We start from the raw sequence: 27,985 nt of genomic DNA on the forward strand, positions 1-27,985 counted from the left end.
CGTTTCTCAAACACATTTTGTGAAACGCCCCTCAATCAAACACATACTTAGCCAAAATGATCTTTTTGTGAGAGTAACGCAAGCAAACATTTCTTGATAATCAGCGCAATCCTGACTGTACCATTCCGATAGCGGATCGCGGTTTTTCACACTGCCTGAATATAGTACGCAGTGATTCTATCAAAGTTTATGTTGAAAAAAAAGTATGCTTCCATATTGAATGATCCCTGGTTCTGTGCTGGATGCCAAGGCTTCGCTCTCGCAAATATATGCTTTGTACACTTGGAACTATTTCACACAGAGACGAATGTTCGTGCATTCTCTGTTCAACTTCCATTGTTATGCCGTGAAGCAGAAACGAGCACCTGTGCTAAGTGCAGCTTGCACATGCACTCCGATTCGCCCGGTGGTCTTCGCCACACGTGCTTCGGCTATTTTTCTTTTATTTCTCCGAGGCACTAGTTTCAACTAATTTGCATTTGGGCGTGCTTTTCGAAAACCATTCTTTTTCTACTGTTTAGCCAAGCAAACAGGACACATAAGTGTGTTACCCTGCCTGCAAACGCCTTTCCACGTCGTCATTCAATTGGGGCTGCTTTGAGTAGGTCTAACGCCACTGCTCTACCACAAAGTAAGTAAACGTTTATTTGAAATATTTCCAGTACACCGAGTACACTAGAAGAAGCAATGCCTGCATTTTCTGTGCTTATCTGATAACCACACGATAATTCATTAAGAAAGCATGCAGTAGCAAACAATTTTTTTTTATTTTCATTTATAGAGATTGTGCAGTAAATATGCAACGTTTACGTTCACATATCGCGAAGGCCGTTTTCAAACACTTTCGCAACTACTAAATATATAATAGTCATGAACACTGACAGAAGCACCGACTTGGGAAACCGCAAGATTTGAACTGCCAGTAGTTGACAAAACACCATGTCATACTTTTCTAAATTATGTGTACATACACAAATTTCCTGGAAGGTAAGACGTGTTTTCTTATAGTTCAGTGCGCATGACCATTACGGACCGTTTTCAGAGTGATCCCATGCTTGCTGAAATGGTGATGAGCCCATTCCTTGAATTAACTGCCTCCCTGATACCATGTTTTCAATGAATACGCATAACGCCCCCGGTACGGTTAAGAAGCCTGCATTTCGGCGGATATAACTGACAGTAACTACTGCGCGCTACTTTCACGAAAGCTTAACAGGGCATCCAAATACATTTGGAGCTCATTTTCGTCCAAATGCAGCGAGCCATGAATACAGGCCGTCTTGTGCTTTTACTAGAAGCGAGGCTTTGCCTTTATTGTAATTTAGACAATATACAGTTGTCCGGGTGAAGAGGGCTAAAGGTGACACACGTGGTCACCTGACTAGGCCCTAGACACCGTGAATTCACGCTCCCTCAAGAAATATATTCCAAGCAGTCCATACTGTTCGCTTCTGAAGTAAACCATGGTTAAAAGGGTAAACAAAAACCCGGGGCACTTCGCCGACCAAATAAAGATTTAAAAGAAAAGGATACGTTTCGGCTCTCACACGGGAGCCTTGTTCACAGGTAAAATAAACAAAGGTGCTCGAGCAGCTCGCTTAAATAGTCTAGAACACGTGACGCAGGCAGCGCGCATACACTGACGGCAGATTGCCATCGCTCCTGTTCAGTGTGTGGCGTAGTCTGGATCATGAGGGACTCAAGATCAAGGCGTCGAGATAGCGCTTTTTCCCTGGCAAGGAAACGTGCCTTCCCCCAGTCGATTGCGTGGCCGCTTGAAGTGGCATGCTCAGCCAAGGCACTGGATTTCGCGTTTTCTTTTCTGACGTCATAATTGTGCTGTTTGAGACGCCTTTCAAAGTCACCAGTTTCGCCAATGTACACGTAGTCGCAATCCGCGCATGGGACAACGTACACAACACCCGGGAATTTCTCTTTTGGTAATTTGTCCTTAACATTGACGAGTGATTGCCGTAGTTTCTGGTTTGGAATGTGTGCCACTTGAACATTGTATGAACGCAGAATACGGCTTAGAGCTTCACTCGTGGACGGGATATAGGCTATTCCGGCGCGCTTTTGAATAGAGGCAGCATGGGCTAACTGCGGACGTGCCATTTGTCGTTCGACAGCATTCAAGAAAGAGCACGGGTAACCACAGGCTGATAGTTCCCGCCGTACCACGCTTACGTCGGATGCGTAGTCTTCTTGTCTCGTGCAGATTTTCTCCGCGCGTCGTAGAAGCGTCGAAACCACTGCCCTTTTATGAGGAGCAGGTTGCAAGGAGCCGAAGTGCAAGTAGCGTCCTGTGTGAGTTGGCTTTCTGTAAACTGTGAACGACAAAGTGGGCCCCTTTCTTTCAATCAGCATATCAAGGAACGGAAGCTTGCCGTTGACTTCCTCCTCTACCGTGAACTGGATCGCTGCTTCCATGCTGTTCAGGTGTGAAGTGAACGACTGAACTGCTTCTTTATGAATGATGCAAAAAACAGTCGTCCGCGTAGCGAAAGAATGCCTTCGGAGCAGGGCTGAACGAAGCGAGTGCTCGACTTTCAAGTGCTTCCATTGTCAAGTTAGCGGCAGTTACCGATATTTTCATTTCATTTCATTTTTATTTCCTTAAAGACCCCCTGCAGGGGGTTTTACATAAGGGGTGGGTTTAACGTGAGAAAGTAAAACATTCTTTTTCTTTTCATGATGACAGGTGGGATGTTACTTTTTCTAGGAAGGTTGATGGACAGGTGATGGCTACAATTTCATGGGGAAGGTCGTTCCAGTCGCTTGCTGTTCGGAGGAAGAATGACTGGGAAAATGTAGTCGTACGGGCACGTTGGCGTGAGACTTTCAGCGGATGACCAATTCGGCGAGACGTGCGTGATGGCGGTGCGCTGATGTATGGCTGCTGTTTGAGCTGGGAGTAATAAAATTTGTGAAATAGGCACAGGCTAGAAATACGGCGACGGAGGGAAAGACTGCATAATTGGGACAGTAGCTTGAGAGATGAGACACTGACATAGGGTGAGTATGAGTGGTGAATGAAACGGGCGGCTCTGTTTTGCACAGCTTCTAATGAGTCGATGAGGTAAGCTTGCTGTGGATTCCAGATGGCAGATGCATACTCAAGTTTTGGCCTGATTAATGATTTATAAGCAAGTAGCTTTACATTTTGAGGGGCGTCGTGAAGATGACGTTTAAGAAAGCCTAGTTTTTTATTCGCAGATGATATTAGCTTTGTTACGTGCTCGCGCCATGATAAGTCATATGGAAGCTCCCATAGCCGTTCCGTGGACCTGTTTGTAGAAGCACTTTTGGAACGTAAAGTACGTATTTGATAAACAGAACTGTAACAGCCGAGCCTGGTCCGGTGCATCAATGGGCTATCTCTCGGGGAGAGTGGCATCCGACTCCAGAGCGGTACTGCATGCATCCACGGCCAGTTCCGTTGGCACACTAGTAAAAAGCGATTTCACGTCAAAAGAGACCAAGATGTCGTCTTTGTCCGGTACGACGTCACGGACTTTGTCCATCAAGTCGTAGGAATTGCGTATGTGAGTAGCACGTTGTCCGACGAGGGGCGAAATGACACGATGTAAAAATCCTGATAGCTTGTGCAGGGGTGAACGCGTGAAATCTACAATTGGACGCATGGGAACGCCTGGCTTGTGAACCTTGGGGAGGCCATAAAGAGCAGGGGCCGAACCATTACGGCAAAGTAATGTAAAATACAGTGACTTGCGTTCAGGGGGCACCACACGAAAGACATCGGCCAAAAGCTTCTGGTAGTCTCTTTGCACCTTGGGTGTTGGATCCCGGTCAAGTTGAACGTACGTATTCGTGTCTTCTAACAGCGTCAACATCTTCTGGGAGTAGTCGACTTTGTCCAACAGAACAGTCGCGTTCCCTTTGTCTGCGGGAAGGCTCACGACCTTGCAGTTGCCGCGAAGCCTCTTCACCGCTTGACGCTCTTCTGAAGACAGGGCCGAAGAAGGGGGGCCCCGCAGTCTGGAGAGAACACACACAACACGAGTGCGGGCCTCATCACGGTGCGCGGGATCAACTTGGCTAATGGCGTTCTCCACGGCACATACAAACTTCTTTTTATCCCTTGCAGCTCCGGCGTTGAAATTGAGGCCAAGGCTGAGGACCGAAAGCTCTGTTTTGTCTTGTTTGTACGAGGACATGTTGAGAACCGTGCACTTTCCTGCTTTGCGCTGAACGTCGCTTCGCTGGGCTTGAAGTCTGCGAATCTTGTTGTCGTGCGACAGATCATCTTTCCGTGCACGAAGGCTTGCTTGAAAATTGGCATGTAGCTGCACGCTTGCGAAATCGTTAGGCAAGCGGTACTCTAGGTGACGGCGAGTAAAGAAAGCTTGGTTCTCCAGAGTTCTTACTTTTTCCCGGCAGTCTTGGATCTGTGCTTCTAAGAGTTGCCATTCAGCTTTGGCGATGACGCTGAGACCAAAGCGTGTCGATACGTGTGTTCCCAGACGTAGTGAACGAGGGATCAAACCCATAGTCTTGCATTTAGAGTTAAACTTGAGGTGGCCGCGGAAAGCTGCCACTCGCGTCGGCAGTGATACAAACTGGCGAATCTGCTGAACGATCGGTTGGCCATACGCCTGACGAAGGTTAATGAAGTTCAGTGTTTGACGGAAGCCCGTCTGGTCGGGATGAAACATGGTTAAAAGGGTAAACAAAAATCCGGGGCACTTCGCCGACCAAATAAAGATTTAAAAGAAAAGAATACGTTTCGGCTCCCACACGGGAGCCTTGTTCACAGGTAAAATAAACAAAGGTGCTCGACCAGCTCGCTTAAATAGTCTAGAACACGTGACGCAGGCAGCACGCATACACTGACGGCAGATTGCCATCGCTCCTGTTCAGAGTGTGTGGCGTAGTCTGGATCATGAGGGACTCAAGATAAAGGCGTCGAGATAGCCCTTTTTCCCTGGCAAGGACACGTGCCTTCCCCCAGTCGATTGCGTGGCCGCTTGAAGTGGCATGCTCAGCCAAGGCACTGGATTTAACATTTTCTATTCTGACGTCATAATTGTGCTGTTTGAGACTCCTTTCAAAGTCACCAGTTTCACCAATGTACACGTAGTCGCAATCCGCGCATGGGACAACGTACACAACACCTGGGAATTTTGTAAGTGCCGTGGAGAACGCCGTTAGCCAAGTTGATCCCGCGCACCGTGATGAGGCCCGCACTCGTGTTGTGTGTGTTCTCTCCAGACTGCGGGGCCCCCCTTCTTCGGCCCTGTCTTCAGAAGAGCGTCAAGCGGTGAAGAGGCTTCGCGGCAACTGCAAGGTCGTGAGCCTTCCCGCAGACAAAGGGAACGCGACTGTTCTGTTGGACAAAGTCGACTACTCCCAGAAGATGTTGACGCTGTTAGAAGACACGAATACGTACGTTCAACTTGACCGGGATCCAACACCCAAGGTGCAAAGAGACTACCAGAAGCTTTTGGCCGATGTCTTTCGTGTGGTGCCCCCTGAACGCAAGTCACTGTATTTTACATTACTTTGCCGTAATGGTTCGGCCCCTGCTCTTTATGGCCTCCCCAAGGTTCACAAGCCAGGCGTTCCCATGCGTCCAATTGTAGATTTCACGCGTTCACTCCTGCACAAGCTATCAGGATTTTTACATCGTGTCATTTCGCCCCTCGTCGGACAACCTGCTACTCACATACGCAATTCCTACGACTTGATGGACAAAGTCCGTGACGTCGCACTGGACAAAGACGACATCTTGGTCTCTTTTGACGTGAAATCGCTTTTTAATAGTGTGCCAACGGAACTGGCCGTGGATGCATGCAGTACCGCTCTGGAGTCGGATGCCACTCTCCCCGAGAGACCGCCCATTGATGCACCGGACCTGGCTCGGCTGTTACAGTTCTGTTTATCAAATACGTACTTTACGTTCCAAAAGTGCTTCTACAAACAGGTCCACGGAACGGCTATGGGAGCTTCCATATCGGTAACTGCCGCTAACTTGACAATGGAAGCACTTGAAAGTCGAGCACTCGCTTCGTTCAGCCCTGCTCCGAAGGCATTCTTTCGCTACGTGGACGACTGTTTTTTGCATCATTCATAAAGAAGCAGTTCAGTCGTTCACTTCACACCTGAACAGCATGGAAGCAGCGATCCAGTTCACGGTAGAAGAGGAAGTCAACGGCAAGCTTCCGTTCCTTGATATGCTGATTGAAAGAAAGGGGCCCACTTTGTCGTTCGCAGTTTACAGAAAGCCAACTCACACAGGACGCTACTTGCATTTCGGCTCCTTGCAACCTGCTTCTCATAAAAGGGCAGTGGTTTCGACGCTTCTACGACGCGCGGAGAAAATCTGCACGAGACAAGAAGAGTACGCATCCGACGTAAGCGTGGTACGGCGGGAACTATCAGCCTGTGGTTACCCGTGCTCTTTCTTGAATGCTGTCGAACGACAAATGGCACGTCCGCAGTTACCCCATGCTGCCTCTATTCAAAAGCGCGCCGGAATACCCTATATCCCGTCCACGAGTGAAGCTCTAAGCCGTATTCTGCGTTCATACAATGTTCAAGTGGCACACATTCCAAACCGGAAACTACGGCAATCACTCGTCAATGTTAAGGACAAATTACCAAAAGAGAAATTCCCAGGTGTTGTGTACGTTGTCTCATGCGCGGATTGCGACTACGTGTACATTGGCGAAACTGGTGACTTTGAAAGGCGTCTCAAACAGCACAATTATGACGTCAGAAAAGAAAACGCGAAATCCAGTGCCTTGGCTGAGCATGCCACTTCAAGCGGCCACGCAATCGACTGGGGGAAGGCACGTGTCCTTGCCAGGGAAAAAGCGCTATCTCGACGCCTTGATCTTGAGTCGCTCATGATCCAGACTACGCCACACACTCTGAACAGGAGCGATGGCAATCTGCCGTCAGTGCATGCGCGCTGCCTGCGTCACGTGTTCTAGACTATTTAAGCGAGCTGCCCGAGCACCTTTGTTTATTTTACCTGTGAACAAGGCTCCCGTGTGGGAGCCGAAACGTATTCTTTTCTGTTAAATCTTTATTTGGTCGGCGAAGTGCCCCGTTTTTTTGTTTACCCTTTTAACCATGTTTCATCCCGACCAGACGGGCTTCCGTCAAACACTGAACTTCAAGTAAACCATGATCAGATTTTCGTTTCCCTTTCTTTAATTGTCTATCACTTAAAATCAACGGCTGGTCATATTTCTGACACATCGACATCGTTCTGTGTCATCACTATGTCATTGTCGATTTTCTACCTAATAACTCACATGTGTGCGTAGTAGCGCTAGATTTATTCATTCCGGGCACCAGGCTTGGAAAGCGGTTGATCAGTACTCAGTGATTCCTTGCAGCTAAGACGTAGTTTGGCTTGTCACTCACTTACTCTCTCCATATTCACGCTAATTTTGATCAAGGGTGTGCCCATACATAGTTTGATGAATGAACGATTATCTTGGCGTGAATGTGAGTAGGGGTGTATGAATGTACATTTTCGCTTCTTGACTGCCCCCCCACGCTTCCTCAAAAAATGGTAGCGAGGAGTGTGTGAGCAAGTGTCCACATAATTTTGCTCGTACTTTGTCAGGGGTGAAAAATTATCCGAAAGAAATGTTCTACTACCGCAAGAGTTCGCTTGTGCTAGTTGGTTTTTTGACACCGTATTAGGGGTTTATAGAGCAGAAAAAAAGAACAAAAATTAGGACAGCATGACGAAAAGGACATGTGCTACAATCAAGCAGCTAGCAAAGCGGCATTCAGCGCAGTAGAATATTGCAGAAGTTCTTTTTTCTAAGCTTCTCTATTAGCATTGTTAAAAAGCTCTACGCAGATTCATTGAATTTTAATGTGGAGATGCATGTGAGAATACCACAACTGTCGCTCTAGTACACCGAGAACAGCCTAATCAATATAGCATGCACATCACATTTAGAGCTCATGCTAGCATTTTCATTTATGTGGACCATGTTCACTTCGCTTCAAAATTATCTACCACGAAGCATAACGTTAAAATTCCACAATATAAATGAAGGATCATCACTCGGAAGCCATGTTTCTTTCAGTACTTAAGTCAATTACATATTGACAGATGCACAGGGCTGCAGAAGAGGCATCTAGGCTCATAGCTTTTGCCAGGGCAATATTTCCTTCCTGATAGGCGGTATAAAGGTGTCCATAAGCGCAAACGGCAATAATTTGTAGTACACTCGTTGTCTAGCGAACGAAGGAATCTTGATGCTTAATTTACGCTATTACGGTGCTAAATACATGGTGCTAAAGACTTACCTCTCGGTTTCGCTCATACGAGGCGAGAAACTGACCACGCTAAGTGGAAATACTTGCTCCCTTCATCACAATGTAACGAGCGGCACTTTGTTGAGCGAATGTTCGCGGAGTTAAAGTCCTTTCTTTGGAGGTTAGGGACGCACGGTTGGTGGATAAGGGCACAATTTTTAACCTCGAGGAGAGCAATGCTTCAGGTAAGGTTGCCAACACGGGCAGTTATTAGGTAGCACGCTTTCATGAAATTCCAATACATTCTATTCTATTTCTTCTATTGTTCTTACATTCTTCTATATTTTTTAAATATCCGTCACTTGCAGCCAACTACTGCACAGGTATGCTCTCTATCGCTCCACATTTTGCAGCTCGACTGGAGCACAGCGCTTCAACAATCACCCAGTTGCCTTGCTTACAGCGGATAGTATGGTAGCTGCCCTAAGGGTTTGATATTCGTGCACTTTCTGTTCAGGCAACATAGAGTGAGAAGGCCGAAGGTGCCGCCTCGTTTATCTAGGGCTATCCGCAGCGCGAAAATTGCCTCTACAGTGCGTTCCTAATTTTGGATGTATTGTTTAAATAAGTACGCCTCAATAATGTACTCGTATTACGTCACCACAGATGAATTATCTACCCAGGCCGACATCATTGGCAAGGAAAACCAACGCAGTCCATTCACTTAAGATGATTCCGCAAGAATATTTTAGCTAGAAATTTCGCAGCACATGATCATATTAGAAATTTGAACGTTATCGTCATACAAATCTAGTTCCTTCTCGCTGCTTTTCAAAATTGGCATTTAAATCAAAATAACAGCCTTGAAGTAATTTCTTAAGTACCACTTTTACACTTCTTACGTACACTTACAATTAGGTTCTCACACTTGCGTATACTTACACGTACAATTAGTACACTTCTTAAGTACGCTTTAAGTATACGTTGAGCACGCTAAACTGAAGCGTGGCTAGCGGCGCAGCACCTCTGTGACGTAATGGGAAGGGGTAAAATGAAGATTGACCATACCATGTGAGGAAGAAGTTGGTCTTGCCCCTGCTGCTGCAGTGACTGCGTCCAAAGGGGAGCTGCACTAATGGCCAATTTGTATCACCTTGTTCGATATTACAAGCACGATGGTAGCTCCCTTTTACTTAACAATTATGGCGCTCTTTGGCCAAACCTGGCCCTTGCGCCACAAAAAACCACACATCATCACTTAACAATTTTATACCACAGTTTAATTTAACGAATATTCGTGCTTCTCGAGGACACGCGCCCTATCAGGTAAATCGAAGGACTAAGCGAAAGTTGTCGGTTCAGTCCCCACCTACATCAAGTTGCTTTTTCATCCACTTTCATTTTCAATAATTTATCGTTTCTTTGTTTCATTTACTAAGCGCAAGTAAGTTCCCCTTTATTGTCCTTGGTGTCAATGTTGGCCTCGCATGATATGACTAGTAAAAATGGGGCCCCTTGGTTAATCCCCTTCTTTCTCGTTTATTAAATAACGAGGGTCTCGAATCCGGAAACATTGCTGCCTTCAGGTAGCATGTGTGGGTTTATGGACCAGTCGCCTTCACCCAAAAATATCCCGTTCTCGTGACGCCAGCGGCAGACAGGACGTTTCACGTCCGCCGCCAACGTCTGTGAGTGGTGCCCAATTCGTCCCCCGTCTTTGGTCGTTTGTTCCACCAAAAAAATTGGCGGGAGGAAACTGGAGGGTTGGTGGCATTGGCCCTCTGTAATTGGGGCCAATCCACTCTGTGATGGCGAAATGCCTGCGAAGCTGTTGTTGTGCTCCCAAATTCGCCCCATTCTATGGTGTGAACGTGGTTGGACGGACAAGCCAAACGTGTGCGCCAAACAAAACATTGTTTACGGGGGCACAGTTCAAAGGAAGGCACAAAACAAAACAGGTTGGTTTTCCAATTTGTGACTGGCCATACTTCTTAGTTAATTAGCCGAGCAGACAAACATGCGGCTTAGCATTTCCCTCCTGTAGAAACCCAAATAATGAAAGCAGGCGGGAATCCTACAGCACTTACAGCTCTACTGTCAACAAACTAAATATGCAAAGTAAATGAAACTCGCCGTAATGATAGAGTCTTCTGAGCAGCCAATTGTCATATAATTTTTTGGGACATCTTTGATAAAACAAGAGTTACAGGCGTTGTCCGCAGAGCATTCGCGACAAAGTTAGTTTTAACACAAGCCGCTTTTCTCACTACCCGTACTTTAGCCACACCGGATACGCCCCTTCCAGCCCCTACGAGAGAACACATGCAGCTCTCTCACACCGCGGCTCGAGGTAAACAGCTTCACGCTAAAAACATAGAAAGGCGCGTCAATCTTTCGTACGTGGTAACAGTGTTGCAGTTTGTACGTACCAATAACGAATAGGTCGAATAAAATTCAATGTTCTTTAACGAAGAAGAAGCGCCGGTCAGTCCGACGCATCAACAGGGCTTTAAGCACGGGGCCGGTTCTAACTGCTCGCAGGGTTTGGCTACCGCACCGACTTCGACCTCTCACTCCTAGCGTACCCTTAAATATTAAAACCTTGACATTTGCTGGAGAGTGCTGGGTACGACTACATCAACGCTGGAACTTCGAAGCCGAACCCTTCAACCATCTCGGCCCATGCCGGACGATCCTGCCCAGCCTTCTCGAACCCTGCCTGATGATCCAGCTCAACAAGCTGCATTCACGGCACCAACTGTCATCTGTCCTGGCTATTGTTGCGGGTACCGGTGATCAGGACGTCGAGGACTGCCTCACCTGGTACGAAAGAGTCAGCGCGCACAACTACTGGGACGATACGGCAAAGCTCAACAACGTAATTTTCTAAGTGAGCAACGTTCCCCATTTGTCGTGTCGTAACCACGAATACGACATCTCAACCTGGTCGGCGCTCAAGACCAACTTCGCAGAAGCCTTTGGTCGTCCTGCTGTCCGCAAAGTCCATGCCGAACAATGATTGCACGGACGCGCCCAGACACCAGGTGCTAATTTCACCAGGTACATCGAAGACGTCGGTCATTATTCTGTACAGCAGACTCGACGCAACGATGCCAGAAGCCGACAAGATCAGGCATACCTTCAGGGGAATTAGGGACGACGCCTTTCCAGTTGCGTGTAACCGGTGGCTTCTTCATTGATCTTCGATGGTCCCGACGGCGCAGATTCGATGTCCTTCGCCGCCCTCGACAGTGCCAATCAACCTCCGTTGGAGCACTTCCATACGTAATTCTCCGGTGATCAGACAACCGCACAACGCGCGCAACTCACCAGCTTGCTACGCGAATTTACCGCCTCCTTCGAGTGCCATCAAAATTATCTTGGCCGCACCACCACACTATCGCACAGCGTCGCCACCGGTTTGCAAGCCTTACTTCGTCAGCGTCCTTACCCTGTCTCAGCTTCTGAATGCCATATCATCGACGAACAAGTGAGCGATATGCTTCGGCGAAGCATGATACAGCCGGCGAAGCATGATACAGCCGATACAGCCGATTGGCGATGCCCGTGGGCATCGCCAATCGTCCTCGCAAAAAAGAAAGATGATTCTATTCGCCTCTACAAAGATTACGGATGCCTTTACAAAATTATGCGAAAATAAATACATCCCCTACTGTGCATAGCCGATGCTCTTGAATGTTTGCAAGGTGCTGAGTTCTTTGCCGCTTTTGATTTGCGGTCTGGATGTTGGCAAATCCTCATGGCACAGGCTGACAGCTCGAAAACCACCTTCGTCACACCGGACGAATTATACGAATATAATGTCATGCCATTCAGCCTTAGTAATGCGCCCGCTACTTTCCAGCGTATGATTGGCAGCATCTTGCGCGGTCTCAAGTGGCAGACGTGTTTGTTCTACCAAGGTGATTCTACCTGATTTGCCGACTCACCTCCAACGGCTAAGAGAGGTATTAAGCTGCCTTCCTAAGGCTGCTCTGCAGGTTAACATCAAAAATGCTTCTTTGCTGCCCGTAAGGTTATCATCTTAGGCCAATTCGTATCCAAATAAGGCTTGCTTCCGGATCCTGCAAAAGTCCCTACAGTTGCGGAGTTCCACGAACCCACCAACCTGAAGACACTACGCAGGTTCGTCTGCGTCTGCTCCTGTTTTCGCCTCTTTGTGAAGAACTTCGCTATGATCATCGCCCTTTGAACCAACTGCTAGCTGCAGACAACGCCCTACTCGCCTTGTAGAAAGCATGCGATGACGCATTCACGACCCTTCGCCATCTGCTCACCTCTCCTCCTATTTTGCCACATTTTAAGCCCACTGCCCCATCTTAGTTCCATACGGATGCTAGTGCAGTCGGCCTTGGGGTGGTTCGTGCCCAACGCAAATGTGGTCTTGAGAAATACGTCGTTGCTTATGCTAGCCGCGCACTGGCGAATTCGGAGCTACGCTACTCTCGTACAGAAAAGGAGTGTTTAGCCATTCTCTGGGCCCTTACGTAATTCCGACCTTACTTATACGGCCGCCAATTTGATGTAGTAACGCACCACCATGCGCTGTGCTGCCTCATCTAATTGAGAGACCTCTCTGGCCGCTTCGCACGATGGAGCTTCGCTTGGATGAGTAGAACATCCGGGTCGTGTATCGCTCTGGACGCAAGTATATCGATGCCGACGGTCTCTCCTGCTCGCCCATTTATCCTGACGCGCACAGTCTTTGCCCACTCAACTTTCTGCAGTCAGCACTTGCCATCGATTACATGAGTTTTGAGCAGAGCAAGCACTCGTGGATTTCTTTGCGTTTGGCGTTTGTCGCTGATCCTGCCAGTGTTACAGCATCTAGGACGCTACGGCGGCAGGCGCATCATTTTGTTGTTCGCGACAAACTCCTCTACCGTCGCAACTATCTCACCAAGGGTCCAAGATTGCTCCTCCTAATACCCCGTCATTTTCGGGCTGATTTTTGCGCATCGTTTCACACTGATCCCCAATGTGCTAATGGTGGTATGATAAAGACCTCAATTCACCTTAGGCTCCGGTATTACTGGCATGGCATGTACAGCTTCGCTCGCGAGTATGTCCACTGCTGCCTCGACTACCAGCGCCAAAAGTTGGTCCCTACTTCCACTGCCGCACCTTTGCAGCCGCCTCCTTGTCCGTCCCATCCTTTTCATCGCGTGGTAATCGACCTTTACTCTCAACTTTCTTGTACTGGGGCTGGCAAGCTCTGGATTATCGTTGCAGTTGGTCATCTCACACGCTATGCAGAAACCACTGCACTTCCATCTCCCATTGCCCAAGATGTTGGATCATTCATACTGCGGCATTTTGTTCTTCCTCACGGAACCCCTCGGGAACTTCGTAGTGATCTAGGCCACGCTTTATATCTGCAGTCCCGACGTCGCTTCTCAGGGAATGTCACATCATCCACAGGACCACTAGCGCATACCATCCGCAAACGAACGGATTGACAGAGCGTTTCAACCGTACTCTTGGCGACACGCTCGCCATGTACACGCGTCCGACCATCCTAACTGGGATGCTGTGCTTCCGTTCGTTTCGTTCGCCTATAATACTGCCCCTCAAGCCGCCAGTGGTTTTTTCCCGTTTTTCTTACTGTACGGCCGCGGAGCATCTTGCACCATCGATACCATTCTAGCCTACTAGCCTGATTCATCAGAATGTGTTCCTGTCTCTCAATCTGCGCAGCATGGTGAAGAATGCAGACAACTCGCGTACTGTCTTACCACCGCTGATCAGACACACCAGAAGCATCGTCCTCCTGGCTCTGATCCTGCAAGCTTCCCTTCTGATACATTGGCTTGGCTGTGGGCTCCAGTTTAATCTCTTGGCCTTTCTTCTAAGCTGCTTCGACGATATCATGGACCTTACCGTGTCATTGCACAATCATCCCCCATGAACTATGTCGTCGAGCCTGTGTAGCCTGGGTAGCCGTCTCGTGATCAGCGCCATCGCGGTCACGAAACTGTTCCCCTAGATCGGCTCAAGCCCTTCTAAGAACTCTCTATGCTACCTTATGCTTAAATCACCAGGATGGCACCTATTTCTCCAGGGGGCAAATGTAACGAAGAAGAAGCGCCGGTTAGCCCGGAACTTTTCCAGTGCATGAAATGTAACGAAAAAGTGCCGATAGGTCAGGCGCATCACCAGCGCTTTACGCAAGGGGCAGGTTCTGACTCCTTGAAGAGTTTTGAATACCACACCGAGTTGGACTTCTCACTCCTTGGGTACCCTGTCAATAAACACATTGGCAGTTCTTTCTTTCCTTCACTACCTACGTAGAGGTGCACACTCATCATGCGTGGGACGGGTCACAGATAGACTTGCAGACGATGGACGGACGATACACGGAGAAACAAGAAAAAACTTGATTCATACGACACTTTAATACAGTACACTACAACACACAGAGAAGTAACAAAAGCTTCCCATTCAGCTACCACAGCTCTGCAAACACTTCTTTCTCAGCTTCCAAAGTTGACATAACACTTAGCAATTGAACTCCAAGCTCACTCTTCACGACTTCCCATAAGCCGGAGTTTCCTCCTTCAATGCTCGAAGCCTGACCTGAAAACAAAATAACAACATGCAGCATGCCGAGCACGTGGCCCAAAAATTCCAGGAACGGGTGGCGGCACCGAAAAATTCAGTTGGCACCAAAACGCGTGCTAAGTTGCTTCACACTCCCCGCTTGTCTTCAAAGAGCTCGAGCCTTCTCTCAGCCTCTGACACCGCACGCGCTCCATCGTCTAGGTCGCCGGGAGAAGAGGGCCTGGGCCATGCTCTGCAACGCGCTCGCGAGTACGTGCGCGGGCCTTCGAGTTTGTTCGCGAAAGTTATCGTCTTTTTGTTTCCCAGCGGGCACCGCTGAAAGCGTCCAACGTTACCCATAGCAGCCTTACAGGTTGCTTCTAGTGACAACGCTGGCGTACATTTCAGTGAGCAGAGGAGGAGGGACGCTGATTATTCACGGAATATGCAGCCGTCGCTTGTTCAGTAGGATGTTTTAATGACCACGTTGGTCGCGGATGTCGATCACGCACTCAATTCTTGTGCCGCGGTGGCTGCGGTTACGACAGTTTGCAGCAGCTTTCAATGCGATGGCAATTGTTTTGGGGCCCTATTACATTTTAAAACTATTCCAATCTCTTTTTATTCCAATCTTCTGACTTCAAAATGAACCACCGACGCCGAGCATCGGGCGGTGACCCGCAATCAGTGCATGAGCGATCGGCGGACAGCCATCTTCTATTCCTTTTCAAACATGGCAGTCTCCGACTATTCAGAAAAAAGAAATCAGCTTTATTCGGCATAATAGTGGCCGTATAACGTAAAGCTATTCCAATATGTTTTTATTCCAATCTCCTGACGTCAAATTTGCATAACCACCGACGCCAGCATCGAACGGTCATCCACAGGGTTTTCTGAACAAACCAATCAAATGCTCACCTCGTTCATGGGAGGTCACTTTCGTTTGCTTGAAAAACGAATAGCATTGCCTGAACTGAGCTGCTTGTCTTATCTAATTCGCTCAGAAGAGGCGAGTAGCATGTTCAAGTGGAGAGGGATTCGATGAGGCCGAGCCACAGCACTGAAGGTCGATAACCGGATGAAGAGGGTGATGCCGGCGTCTGCGATTGGTCCGCTTTCTGTTACTTAGCTTGCGGTGGCTCGTGGACAATCGCGGCGGCATGCAATGGAAGCTTAAGTAAGACGCTAAAACGAATCCTCAGCAAAGAAGAGTTGGCAGAACGAGGTCGTAAACTTCGTTCTGCCAACACAGTTCTCGAAAACGTTACAAGGCCATGCAAAACGTTTTATTATACGCAAATAAACCCATGCTCTCCGGCAGGGGCGAGTCGCCAGTGCCGGAGCGGTCGGGGGCAGCCATATTTTATTCATTTCGGAACGGCGCAGCCTGCGCTTATTCCAAAGAAAATTCAGTTTTGTTCGGCATATTAATGCGTTTTTAACGTGTAGGCGTCTCTTTGATGAGGTAAGGTTTTGCGGTTTTGTGACGTCGCGTGGGAGGCAGTTGAAGTGGGCGCAGCCAGAAAACTTTTGACCAATAGCCGAGGGCTAATGGCAAAAAGGCGTCGAAACAAAAAGAACTATTTTTTTTGTTCGGTCAAATTATGCATAATCGGTGCGTACACGTGATACCAGATTGGGAGCTATCGCGGTTTTTGTGACGTCGTGTGACAGGCAGGTGAAGCGGGGGTGGTCCAATAAAGTTTTTGACCAATCGCGGTGGGCTGACTGCAGAATTGGAGTAGAAAATGTTGGAATACTTTTACGTTATAGCGCCCAATGTCTCTGACGCGTAGACGTGACTGTGACGTGACGCGTTTTCGCGGTTTTGTAGCACCGCGTGACAGAGAGCCGTAGTCGACGCAGGCCGAAATCTTTTGGCCAATAGCTGAGGGCTATTGGCAAGAAGGCGTAGAATTAGAAATATTTATCTTTTTTTGGTCTAAGCATGCATAATTAGCGTGCACACGTCATATCGGATGGGTAGCTATTGCCAATGTCTTTATGTCACATGACAGACAAGCAAAAAGGGGGTGGGTCGAAAATTTTTTTCACCATTCGTGAAAGGCTTATTGCAGAAGTAAACCAAGTTTACTTTATTGCCCCCTTGGTTGACATGTATTCGCAGAATCTTGGGCGGAATTCACAAAGGTTTTCGTTCGTAAGTGTTGTTTTTCATTTGCTGACCGCCTTCCTACATCATCATTGGCTGGTACAAACGCTTTCTGCGTGACAGCGTTTTCTGAATTCGGGGCCTGAAGCGGACAAAAACTAACAGCTACAACTGCTTCGTAACAGGGTACGACGCAAAGTATCCATAATAAGTTGCCCGAGCCTTCTTCAAAGACCGGTGGCTCCACGTTTTTTCAGAAATGCTAGGGGTTAAATTTGTTTGGTCATTTATCGGGCGGCAAAAGACGTCCTCGGAGAACCGCTCCAAGAGTCTGGCATGCCATCATTCGCTCAAGGTGGCTTTATAGCTGTGGAGTTCCATATGGGGTCCACAGTCCAACTCATCTTGCTCTAAACATTTTATTTATAATCTCAAGGATGATGTGTTCTCTGCTGGGCTTACTTTTATAGGTAATTTGATGACTGATTTTACAAGGAAACAGTTGATTTGGGAGGTCGGGAAGGGCTGAAAGTGTTAGAAGGGAATGTGCATCAAAGAAACTGCTGCAATTATGAATTAAGTGGCCGCTCATTTGATTCCGCACTAAGATTTCGAACAGCAGACTTTCGCATAGCTGCCGTGGCCAGTCGCAATCCCTGAAGGTGAACTGGACCCAAAACGTTTGCTGTTGTCTTCCTTCTCCTTGGTTGATGCCAGACAAATGTATCTAGCGGTGGCGATTTAAGGCTGTGCAGTTCTTTCAACTTCTAGAAAACTGTAGTTCTTCTGTTTATTTGTGCAAATCCGTACCAAAAAAATGCATAATGCACCCTGCTCCCTCGCTAATTTCCTGGGAAGGAGGGGGCACGGTCGCCGGAAGAATTTCGGGAAGGACTTGAGCCTATAGCCATACCCTCCCTCCCCCCACCCTGTAACCAGTGCCTATATACTTATCAAATGTAATGATCCAGGTTTTTAGTCCTCCCCCTCGAAGGTAAAGGTTTTCTCCATTTTGTCGCCCGACACCTGCCGCCAGAGAGGGTCTACGCAAGTCCTGCCGCTAAGGATTTGTGGCTATATGTTCGCAGGAAGCTTTAGACGGATGGAAGCGGCCACCTATTAAGCTTGGAGGCAATTTATATTTAGAAGAACTATTTGCTAGAAATACACAGTGCGATGCAAAGTCGATGTGGAGCACCTAGGGAGAACCTATTTCAGCAGAGCCGATTGTGCATAGGACCTCAGGTTGTGTCCAGAACGCCAACACCTGGCAACGCGTAATTGGGGTAACGGGCTCTCAAGCGCTCGATGCAGTGCCCGAAGCATTTAAAGTCCTATCACCACCGAGCGGCTTGGGGAGTAGTCACCGGCGCACCAATTACCAATTCTGTGCACAGATCGTAGTGTGAGTGGTGCGCCAACTATTCCAGAATTGCACTTCGTCTTCACACCCTTTCTTTTTCTCACTTGACGGTTTTGCTCCTCTCCCTAAAAACAACATGCAAGAAAACGCAACAAGGGAGAGGGTCACAAACGCATTGGAATCGTACCCCATGCAAAGCACCAGAGCCCAAAACAATGGGCACAATAAAATTGATAATAATCATGCAGCACCAGCAAACTAACGGGGCCAGGTGATTCACCTATACTGGGTGGCCCATCCGATGCTCCCAATAGCGTACATCCTTTGGAAAGACCGACAGCGTAGTAATTGTGGGCCATACATCAACGAAACTTGTCAACGTGGTGTTTTCACTCGTGTACATTTGTCGAGTAAATGCTTGCTCAGAAAGGGTTTCTCAAGACGCTCAATTGGCCATGGTCACAAAATCGGGTTCTCACAACCGTCGCGATGGGAACAATGCGCGAAGTCAATAATGGGCACGTTCATGCGTTCTCTGCTGATGAAACGCCTGGCTCGCTCACTTCAGGAGCCAGCGGGGGACGCTGGCCTCTTAGATGACGCTGTAAAACGACCACAAGAGATGGACGTGGCGAAGCACCGAAATCGACACTTCTTGAGGTCAACTTTGTGCACTAATGGGCGCTAATCACGTCGTCATGCGCTACCAGTCTGCTGCGTGCCACAGGCTCGCATGTACATATGGTTACCAGTAATCGCTTTTGTCCTACTTGATCCCGCCTGAAAACCCGCCGTCGCCGCGACAGCCGCTCGCCCCTGACAACCAATTCTGTTATTGTGTTTCCCACGTCAAGCAAGGAGCACCTATCACATGACGCTTACCGTGAACTGCTCTTTCATTGCAGCCGTTCCCTTCGGCGGAACCAAAGGGCAGGAAAAGGGAAATTCAAGATCCCAGAGCTAAAGCTTGCGTTTTTCTAGGAGCAGGCTTTAACAAGGTAATTATTGTAATTACTGTATTTAGTATATAAATTTCTTGTTTCTTTTGGGAAATTATGTCCGCTCCGGCACATTATTTATCTGTACAGATGTGATTAAAGTGTATTTTGTAGGCGTATTTTAAGAGTTGAAAAAAGGACGTGCTATATTATAAACTCCTGGAACTTTCGATGTCTCTGGCAACCTACGTCTCATAATTTATATATTACTCTGAGCTTCTCCGCATTTAGCAGATTCAGACTTCAGTTTTAATATCAAGGAACCACATTCAGACCTCAGTTTTAATATCAAGGAACCACATTCAGCTGGAAGTGAGAACGTTGGTCAGGTATAGCAGTGAATCCTAATAAAGGACTAATAGGATATCCACCCGTTCGTTGCAATTGCTACAAAGGAAACCTGTACGGGTTCCTCGAAAGAAAAGCCTCAGAGTTGAAGAAAAATTCGTCCCGGACCAGGACGAATTTTTTTTTTCAACTCTGAGGCTTTTGCTATTGCTATGAACGGGTGGATGTCTGATTTGCCCTTTAATAATTACTTCTGTCTATCTTGCGGTTTTCCGCAGAACTACTACGTCAGTAGCGAATCTTGCGCCGGTTTTCCTGTTACCCTATAGTCCTGAACCTGTCTGTGTGCCGGTCCCTTTGGCCTTCTGTTTTAGCTGTTGGCATTCATGGTGCAGCAACTCATCGCATTTTTTTGTCAATAATTTTCCGGCTGATGGCAGAGAAAGCGCTCCATGAATGCTTGTCTTTCAAGGTAAAAGGAAGACGGTGCTCCACCCTTTTCTACATTCGTTCAGCTGTTGTAACCTCTGACGCCGCATATATGACCGCATTGACAAAATAAAAATAAGAGTGAGCAAGCACGTTGGTGCACCATAATATAAAAATATTCCAACCTGTTTCTTTTGCAATCTTCTGACGTCACATCTACATAACCACCGGCGCAAACATCGGGCGGCGACCCACAGCGTTGTCTGAATAGCCCAATCAAACGCTCTCTTCGTTTATAGGAAGTCACTTTTGTTGCCTACATTGGGCAGTTTTACTCATCTAATTGGCTGAAAAGAAGTGAGGAGCATGCTGCAGTGGAGAGGGGTTCGATGGGACCGAGCCAGCGCATTGAAAATAGATAACCGGATGAGGATGGTGGTACGGGCGTCCGCCATTGGTCCGCTTCCCCTGACATAGCTTGCGGCGGCGTCGAAAACCACCGCGGCGTGCAACGGAACATCAAGAATTCCACTAGGATGGATGCTAAACAAATAGCAGTTGGCTGAGCGATGTCTTATACGTGACGAAAGGGCTCTATACCGCTACACTGCCACACAAGAAGTTTTATTGTACTCATAGGCCCATGCTCTCTGGCAGGTGTGAGTAGCCCGTGCATGAATTATCGGCGGACAGCTGTCTTCTATTCCTTTCGGAACGGCGCAGTCAGCGGCTAACCAGGAAAAAAAATCAGTTTTGTTCTGCATATTAGGCCATCTTTAACGCGTACACGTCACTTTTACGTGGTGAGCTCTCACGGTTTTGTGACTTCGCCTGACAGACAGGCAAAGCAGGCGCAGCCCGAAATCTGTTGACCAATAGCCGAGGGAAAATGGGGAAAAGGCGCTAAATTTTAACTAATCATTTTTCTTTTCTTAGGTCTGTTCATGCATAATCAGTCTGCACACGTGATATCACATGGTGAGCTATCACGCTTTTCTTGACGTAGCGTGACCGACAGCTGAAGTGGGGTTGGCCCGAAAATGTTTGACCACTCCAAGGGTTGATTGCAGAAGTGGAATAGAAAAGTTTAGAATAGGGGTGCTATAACGTAAAGCTACTCCAAACTTTTGCCTTCCAATTATGCAATCAGCCCTCCGCGATTGGTGACATCTCAAAAACCACGATAGCGCCAGATCTGATATGACGTGTGAAGACTGATTATGCATGATTGGACCGACCAAATGGAAAGTAGTTATTTCTCATCCAACGCCTTTTCGCGATTACCCCACGGGACGTGGTCAAATGTTTCCAGGCTGCACCCACTTCACCTGCCGGTCACCTGACGTCTCAAAGCCACTAAAGCTGACCGCGTCAAAGTTACGTGTATTTAGTAAAGATGCAATACTACACCGAACAAAACTGATTTTTTTTTCTGAATAACCGCAGGCTGCCCCGTTCCGACAGGAATAAAAAATGGCTGCTGCCGATCGCTCAGGCAGTGTCTACTCCAACCTGCTGGAGTGGATTGGTTTATTTGTGTAAAATAAAACTTTCTGCGTGGGCACTGAACGTTTTCGATACTTTTGGAACGTTTACGACCCCGTTCTACCAAGTCTTCTTTGTGGAGGATCCGTGTTAGTGGCATTCTTAACCTTCTGTTGCACGCCGCTACAGTTTTCAACCAGCCACCGCAAGCTGAATAAGGGAAAGCAGATCAAACATAGACGCCGGAACCACCCTCTTCATCCGGTAATGTACTGTGGGTGCAGTGGCTCGGCCCCAACTAAACTATCTCTACTTGAGCGTGCTCCTCCCCTCCTGGCATCCAAATGCAGGTGAAAAATGGCTCAATCTCGGCAGTGTTATTCGTTTTGAAAGCAAAAAAAAAAGTGACCTCTGATAAACTAAGAGGACGTATGACTGGGCTATTGACGCAACGCTGCGGGTCCCTCTCCGATGCTTGCGTCGGCGCTTACGCAAATTTGACGTCAGCAGATTGAAATAAACACACATTGGAATAGTTTTACCTTATAGGGTCCTAGCTTTTTGTTCTAGCGGCTCAAGTGCACAAATGGCTGCTACTATAAAAAATGAAAAACGCGCTTGATTTATACTAACCCTTTTTGTCATCAAAAAACTAAACATAATTCTTTCCCTTCTACTATATTGTGTACGGTTTAGGGCAGCCAGTAGTCATCAGCAGGATTATTTCGCATATGTGGCGCAAGTATGGTTCTGTCTTTTTCTTTAATTTTATTTCTTCACGTTTCTGTCACGCTGTTGGCCCAGTGCGGAAGAATTTGTCACATATTAATTCATAATCTCATCATTAGCGGGATGCGTACATAGGCGTTACAGTGTAATAAGTTTGCTATGTCAGACGAGCCATTATGACAAAATAGAGCACATTTACAGAGGAGTGGGCAACATAACCGCTAATGAATACCACAGAAGAAAATCGCTTATTTTTATATTAGCAGGTGTTTCACCCGGATCACGGCGTGTGATGGCATGATTTCGCTGAGGAGAGGTGAACGTGACACCATGACGAGAGTGGAGAAATAGCTGCCGCGAAAGGTGCAAAAGGCAATCGTGAGCTGAGCCCTGAAGAAAGCGCAAAATGAGAGCAGAACGACAAGCAATATTCAAGGCTCACTATTCGTACAACATGACTGTTTATCCTAGCAATTGCCTGTTTAAAAAAATATACTGGCATGTGATTTACTTTCATAGTGTAAAAAAATTTCGTAGTGTTTTAACTCATACCAATATTACCGAAAACTGTACTTCATACAACACTTACTGTTTCAAAGTTGTAGAAAACCTTAAAATTTTTGTAAAAGTCGCTTAAAAACTTACGGCCACCCGCCGTAGTGGCTTGGCGGCTGGGACGTTGCCTTACTAACCACGAGGTTGCGGGATCAAATCCTCGGCACGGCGGCTGAGTTTTCACGGAGGCGAAATGCAAAAACGCCCCTGTGCCACCTATTGTGGGCACGTTAAAGAATTTCAGGCGGTCAAAATGATTGCGGGGTCCCTAACCATGACTATGTTGAAACTCAGATCGTGGTTCTGACCCGAAAAACAGGAGAATTGTTTTTTTTATAGTCTCTAACATTGTATTGAACGTCAATTACAAGAACTATTCCCTTGTTTGTTTGTCAGTCTTTTTTAGAGTTGTACACGTGGCTTTGTTCCTTCACTTTCGCCAACCGCTTGGCCAATGGAGAATTTCATTCGATCGCACCACGAAATGCTGGAACACCATCCGGAAAAGTTTGGAGGAAGCTGTGAAGAATTGAGCTGTAACAGCACAACTGAAAGCTTCCACGACAGTCAAATGGTAGGCTAACGCAAACAAAGCTTGGTAGCGGGTCGTATGAATAAATGCTGACGTTATCACTTCAGTGATGTCTCAAAATTTTGGCTCGCTCGCAATCTTTTGAGTTTAGTCTGAAGCGACTTGTTTCAAAACGAATACGGTCTAAATAATTGATGACTACCTCCAATGGAAATAACCGACTAATTGCTCGATTCGGCCCTGAAGGAGAGTTAATGAGTACACCCGCCCTTGCATTGACTCGTAGACCGATGTATTTAGTACATTCAAGAGTGTTTTAAATTTTTTGTTTAGATGTCGTCTTTATTATCATCATCAGCATCCTGTTTATGTTTTCTACAGGAGGAATGCCTCTCACCGCTATTGACAATTACGACTGTATTGGACCAATTGACCCAATCTTCTGTCTGAGAAGTGTTAATGTGTATTGACACGTGTACTTACTTCTCTTTATCGGGCGACACGTTATGCCACCTAACAAATGTTATCGCACAGCGCGGGACGCGCCTGCATGTATCCGAAGTTTCTGGAAAGTTATCGATGCTTCCATCCGCTGTCTGTTGTCGCCGAACCTTGTGTTATCTGATTTCATCGCTTGACGCGAATGGTGTAGAACTTTGTAGAAGGCATGCGGGTCCCAACGATTAGTCTGGAACATTCGATGACTGCTATATAAAAGCCGACACGCTTGACCCGCTGATCAGATTTTCGACGATCGCCGAGCGTGTTCGCCGCAATCGTTGTGCTATAAGTGTAGCCTGTTTTGTGGGCACAGGTTCGCCCAATAAAAGTTAGTTTTGTCGTTCACAGTATTGCTACTGTGTTATTCAACATCACCACCACGTGACATCTGGTGGAGGTGCTTTACGTTCACGTACAGGACGCCTCCAACAAGCCGTAATTCTCGCCCGGACAGCAAAGACAACACCAGCGCCGTCCCGGAACGTCGAGCAAGCCGCCGGCTACAGCAGCTGCCCCGGAACGCGGAATTCTACCAGAGACGACCAAGAAGAGCGTCAGAGAAGTTCTTCCAGAGACGACCAAGAAGACAGCCGCAATGGCAGCCGGAGCAGCCCGAATAGTTCTGCAGCAGCCCAGGGAACCACCGGCGTTCCGCGGTTCCACATTTGAGGACCCGGAAAGCTGGCTGGATACGTCTGAGAGGGTCGCTAAGTTTAACAACCGGTACAGTGACGACAAGCTGCGGCATGTCTATTTCGCATTGGAAGATGCCGCCAGGGCCTGGTTCGAGAATGGAGAAGCCACCTTAACGACGTGGGACCTGTTCCGAAGTGGCTTCTTGCAAACGTTTGCAAGCATCGTGCTCTACTAGAAACCAGAGTGCAGCTGCCAAACGAGACAATCGCGATTTTCACGGAGGAGATGGCCCGTCTTTTCGGGCACGCCAACCTGGAAATGTCGGAGGAGAAAAAAGTTCACGTCCTAATGCGGGGCGTCAAGCAAGAACTTTTCGCCGGACTTATTCGTAACCCACCAACGACTGTAGTTGAGTTTTCTGCAGATCGAGGAACCTCTGCAGATGCGCACCCAGCAATATAACCGCCAGGAGCACACGCCGCAGTATGCCATCCAAGGATTGGGTTCGGAGGATCTTCAAGAGACCACGAGGGCCATTGTGCGCGAAGACCTGCGCAAGGTCCTGCCTTCGTCGCAGCCTCAAGTAGCTTCGATCGCTGACATTGTGAAAGATGAGGTTCCGCGATCACTTGGGGTTCCTGAGGTGCAACTTCAATTACGGCAGCCCCAGCCGGAAGCGATGACCTACGCCGCCGTCGCACGCCGTCAAGTCCCGCCTCCGCGACCATGCCAGGGTCCTGTAACGCCGCAATTCCGTCGTCCGCCGCCACAGCCGCCAGCACGGCCACCCGTCGCCCAGTGCACCTACGCGAGGAAGACGGACATTTGGCGCGCACTCGACCACCGCCCGCTCTGCCACCACTGCGGCGAAGCCGGCCATGTGCACCCCCGATGCCCATACCGCGACCGGGGATTGCGAGGCTTCGCCGTCAACGCACAGTGCCCGAGGGATTGTGAACGCTCTCGTGACATCGCCGACTACCTCGCCGCTACTCAATGAAGCCCTCGACGTCCGTCCCATTCGCCGTCACCAAGCCGCTACCTGTCGCCGCAGCGCCGACCGTACACCGGCCCAGACCGGGGCCGCTCTTCGAGCCCATATCGGAAAAACTAAAAGCAGCAACCGATGGAGGTGCGGTTGCTGTTTGTCGAACTGACTACGATCCTCCGCCGCCAACGAAGACGACGACGAAACCATCTCAACGACCTGATGATGACATGCCGCCGTCCCGACGAAGTCAGGAAGCCAAGACCACACCGACGAAACACGACTTGACGACGCGACGTTCCAGCTTCAGTTCAACACGACGCAGCCGTGATCCGAAGCCAAGACCCAACTGCAACGCCTAATAAAGAACCACCGACCTCGACGTGCTTCTCGACGGCAACGCAGTCACTGCCTTAGTCGACAAAGGGGCCGATTACTCCGTAATGAGTGGACACATCGCCGCCCAGTTGAAGAAGGTTAAGACTGCATGGGAGGGTCCCCAAATTCGAACCGCTGCAGGACACCTCATTACGCCGACTGGAATCTGTACGGCAAGAATTACCGTTCGTGACCGGACTTACCCTGCCACCTTCGTTATCCTGCAAGAGTGTTCGAGAGACTTCATTCTCGGCATGGACTTCCATAACCAATACGGCGCCATCATCCACCTGAAGTCGACGTCGATAACGCCGTCGGGTGATGGAGCAATATCGCTAGAGAGTTCTAGTAATCACCATGCCTTAAGCGTGCTCCAAACTAAAGTCAGCATCCCACCTCGTTCTAGCATTGTCATTTCCGCAGGCACCAAAACGCCTGCCGACGTAGAAGGCATCATCGAGGGTGACCAAAGTCTACTGCTAGACCGTGAAGTTTGCGTCATAAGAGGGATCACTCGACTGCATGGAGGAAAAACTGAACTGTTGCTGACAAACTTCAGCCAGAAGTTCAAGCATATAAACAAGGCCACGACGATCGCGTACATGGAGGAATTTCTGGAAACCAGTAATGCGTTTGTCCTCTCGGATTCCGCCGCATCTACCCCGACGACCATGGTTCCCGAATCTGACTACGACATTAATCCAAGTCTCCCCGTGATTAAGCAACAGCAGCTGAGAAGTCTGCTCCAACGATACAAAGGCTGCTTTTCGACGTCATCGAGGATTCGACAAACGCCAGACGCCAAGCATCGCATTATAACCGAGGAGTGCGCTCGACCACTCCGCCAGAGCCCTTACTGAGTTTCGTCGCGAGAACGTGTAGCTATAAGACAACAAGTCGACGAAATGCTGCGCGACGACATCATTCAGCCGTCGAAAAGCGCGGGGGCATCCCCTGTTGTCTTGGTGAGGAAAAAGGACGGCAACTTACGTTTGCGCGTCGATTATCGTCGACTGAACAAAATCACAAAGAAGGATGTATACCCCCTACCACGGATAGACGACGCATTAGGTCAACTCTGCAACGCAAAATACTTCTCGTCGATGGATCTCAAGTCTGGCTACTGGCAAATAGAAGTCGACGAGAGAGATCGCGAAAACACCGCCTTCATCACGCCAGACGGCCTCTACGAGTTCAAGGTCATGCCATTCGGACTCTGCTCGGCGCCTGCAACGTTCCAGCGCGTCATGGACACGGTGTTAGCAGGGTTCAAGTGGCACACCTGTCTTGTTTACTTGCATGACGTCGTCGTCTTCGCCGAAAATTTCGACGATCACCTTAGGCGGCTTGCGACGGTACTAGAGGCCATCGAGTCATCAGGGCTCACTCTGAAGCCAGAAAAGTGCCGCTTCGCTTACGATGAGCTTCTGTTCCTAGGCCACGTCATCAGCAAGTCTGGAGTCCGCCCCGACCCGCAGAAGACAGCTGCCATCGGAAAGTTCCCGCAGCCCATCGACTAGATTTCTTGGCATGTGTGCCTACTATAGGCGATTTGGCAAGGACTTTTACGCATGGCTGAGCCGCTGACACAGCTAAGTGTGACGTCGAGTTCAAGTGGGAAACGCCGCAGACCGGCGCGTTTCAAGAACTCAAACGACGCATGCAGTCGCCACCCGTACTTGCGCACTTCGACGAGCACGCGGATACTGAAATCCCCACGGACGCGAGTAGCTTAGGTCTCGGTGCCGTGCTAGTTCAGAGAAAAGATGGTCATGAACACGTGATAGCTTACGCTAGCCGGTCGTTGTCAAAAGCGGAAGGCAATTATTCTACAATCGAAAAGGAATGCCTCGACATCGTTTGGGCAGCAGCGAAATTTCACCCGTACCTATATAGCAGGTCATTCAAAGTCATCAGCGACCATCACGATTTGTGCTGGCTAGCTCATTTAAAGGACCCCTCAGGACGGCTGGCGCGGTGGAGCCTAAGACTGCAAGATTATGATATCACTGTAACCTATAAGTCTGGACGAAAACACTCCGATGCCGATTGCCTATCACGCGCCCCCATTAACTCGCCGCCGCAAGATGACGAAGATGATGCCTTCCTTGGCATTTTAAGCACAGAAAACTTCGCTGAACAGCAGCGAGCAGACCCGGAGTTGAAAAACTTCATCGAGTAT

The 27,985-nt window shown here is 48.3% G+C and overlaps 1 protein-coding gene across 3 annotated transcripts in view; it reads left to right on the forward strand.

The window, feature by feature from the left end:
* LOC135907763 (uncharacterized) overlaps nucleotides 1-27,985 on the forward strand; it is a 331,017-nt gene that overhangs the window by 206,843 nt on the left and 96,189 nt on the right. The window contains exons 1-3 of one of the 3 annotated variants that reach the window (XM_070523169.1): nucleotides 387-631; nucleotides 19,190-19,282; nucleotides 23,165-23,342. The exons of 1 other annotated variant lie outside the window; for it this stretch is intronic. In XM_070523169.1, the coding sequence (XP_070379270.1) occupies nucleotides 23,223-23,342 (120 nt within the window). In that variant the 5' untranslated portion in view covers nucleotides 387-631; nucleotides 19,190-19,282; nucleotides 23,165-23,222. Of the gene's footprint in view, nucleotides 1-386; nucleotides 632-19,189; nucleotides 19,283-23,164; nucleotides 23,343-27,985 lie in introns of those variants that run through there. One more of the 3 variants, XM_070523170.1, reaches the window with a different exon arrangement.

Source organism: Dermacentor albipictus, chromosome 8 (genome assembly GCF_038994185.2).
Source record: "Dermacentor albipictus isolate Rhodes 1998 colony chromosome 8, USDA_Dalb.pri_finalv2, whole genome shotgun sequence".
NCBI classification, from domain to species: Eukaryota; Metazoa; Arthropoda; class Arachnida; order Ixodida; family Ixodidae; genus Dermacentor; species Dermacentor albipictus.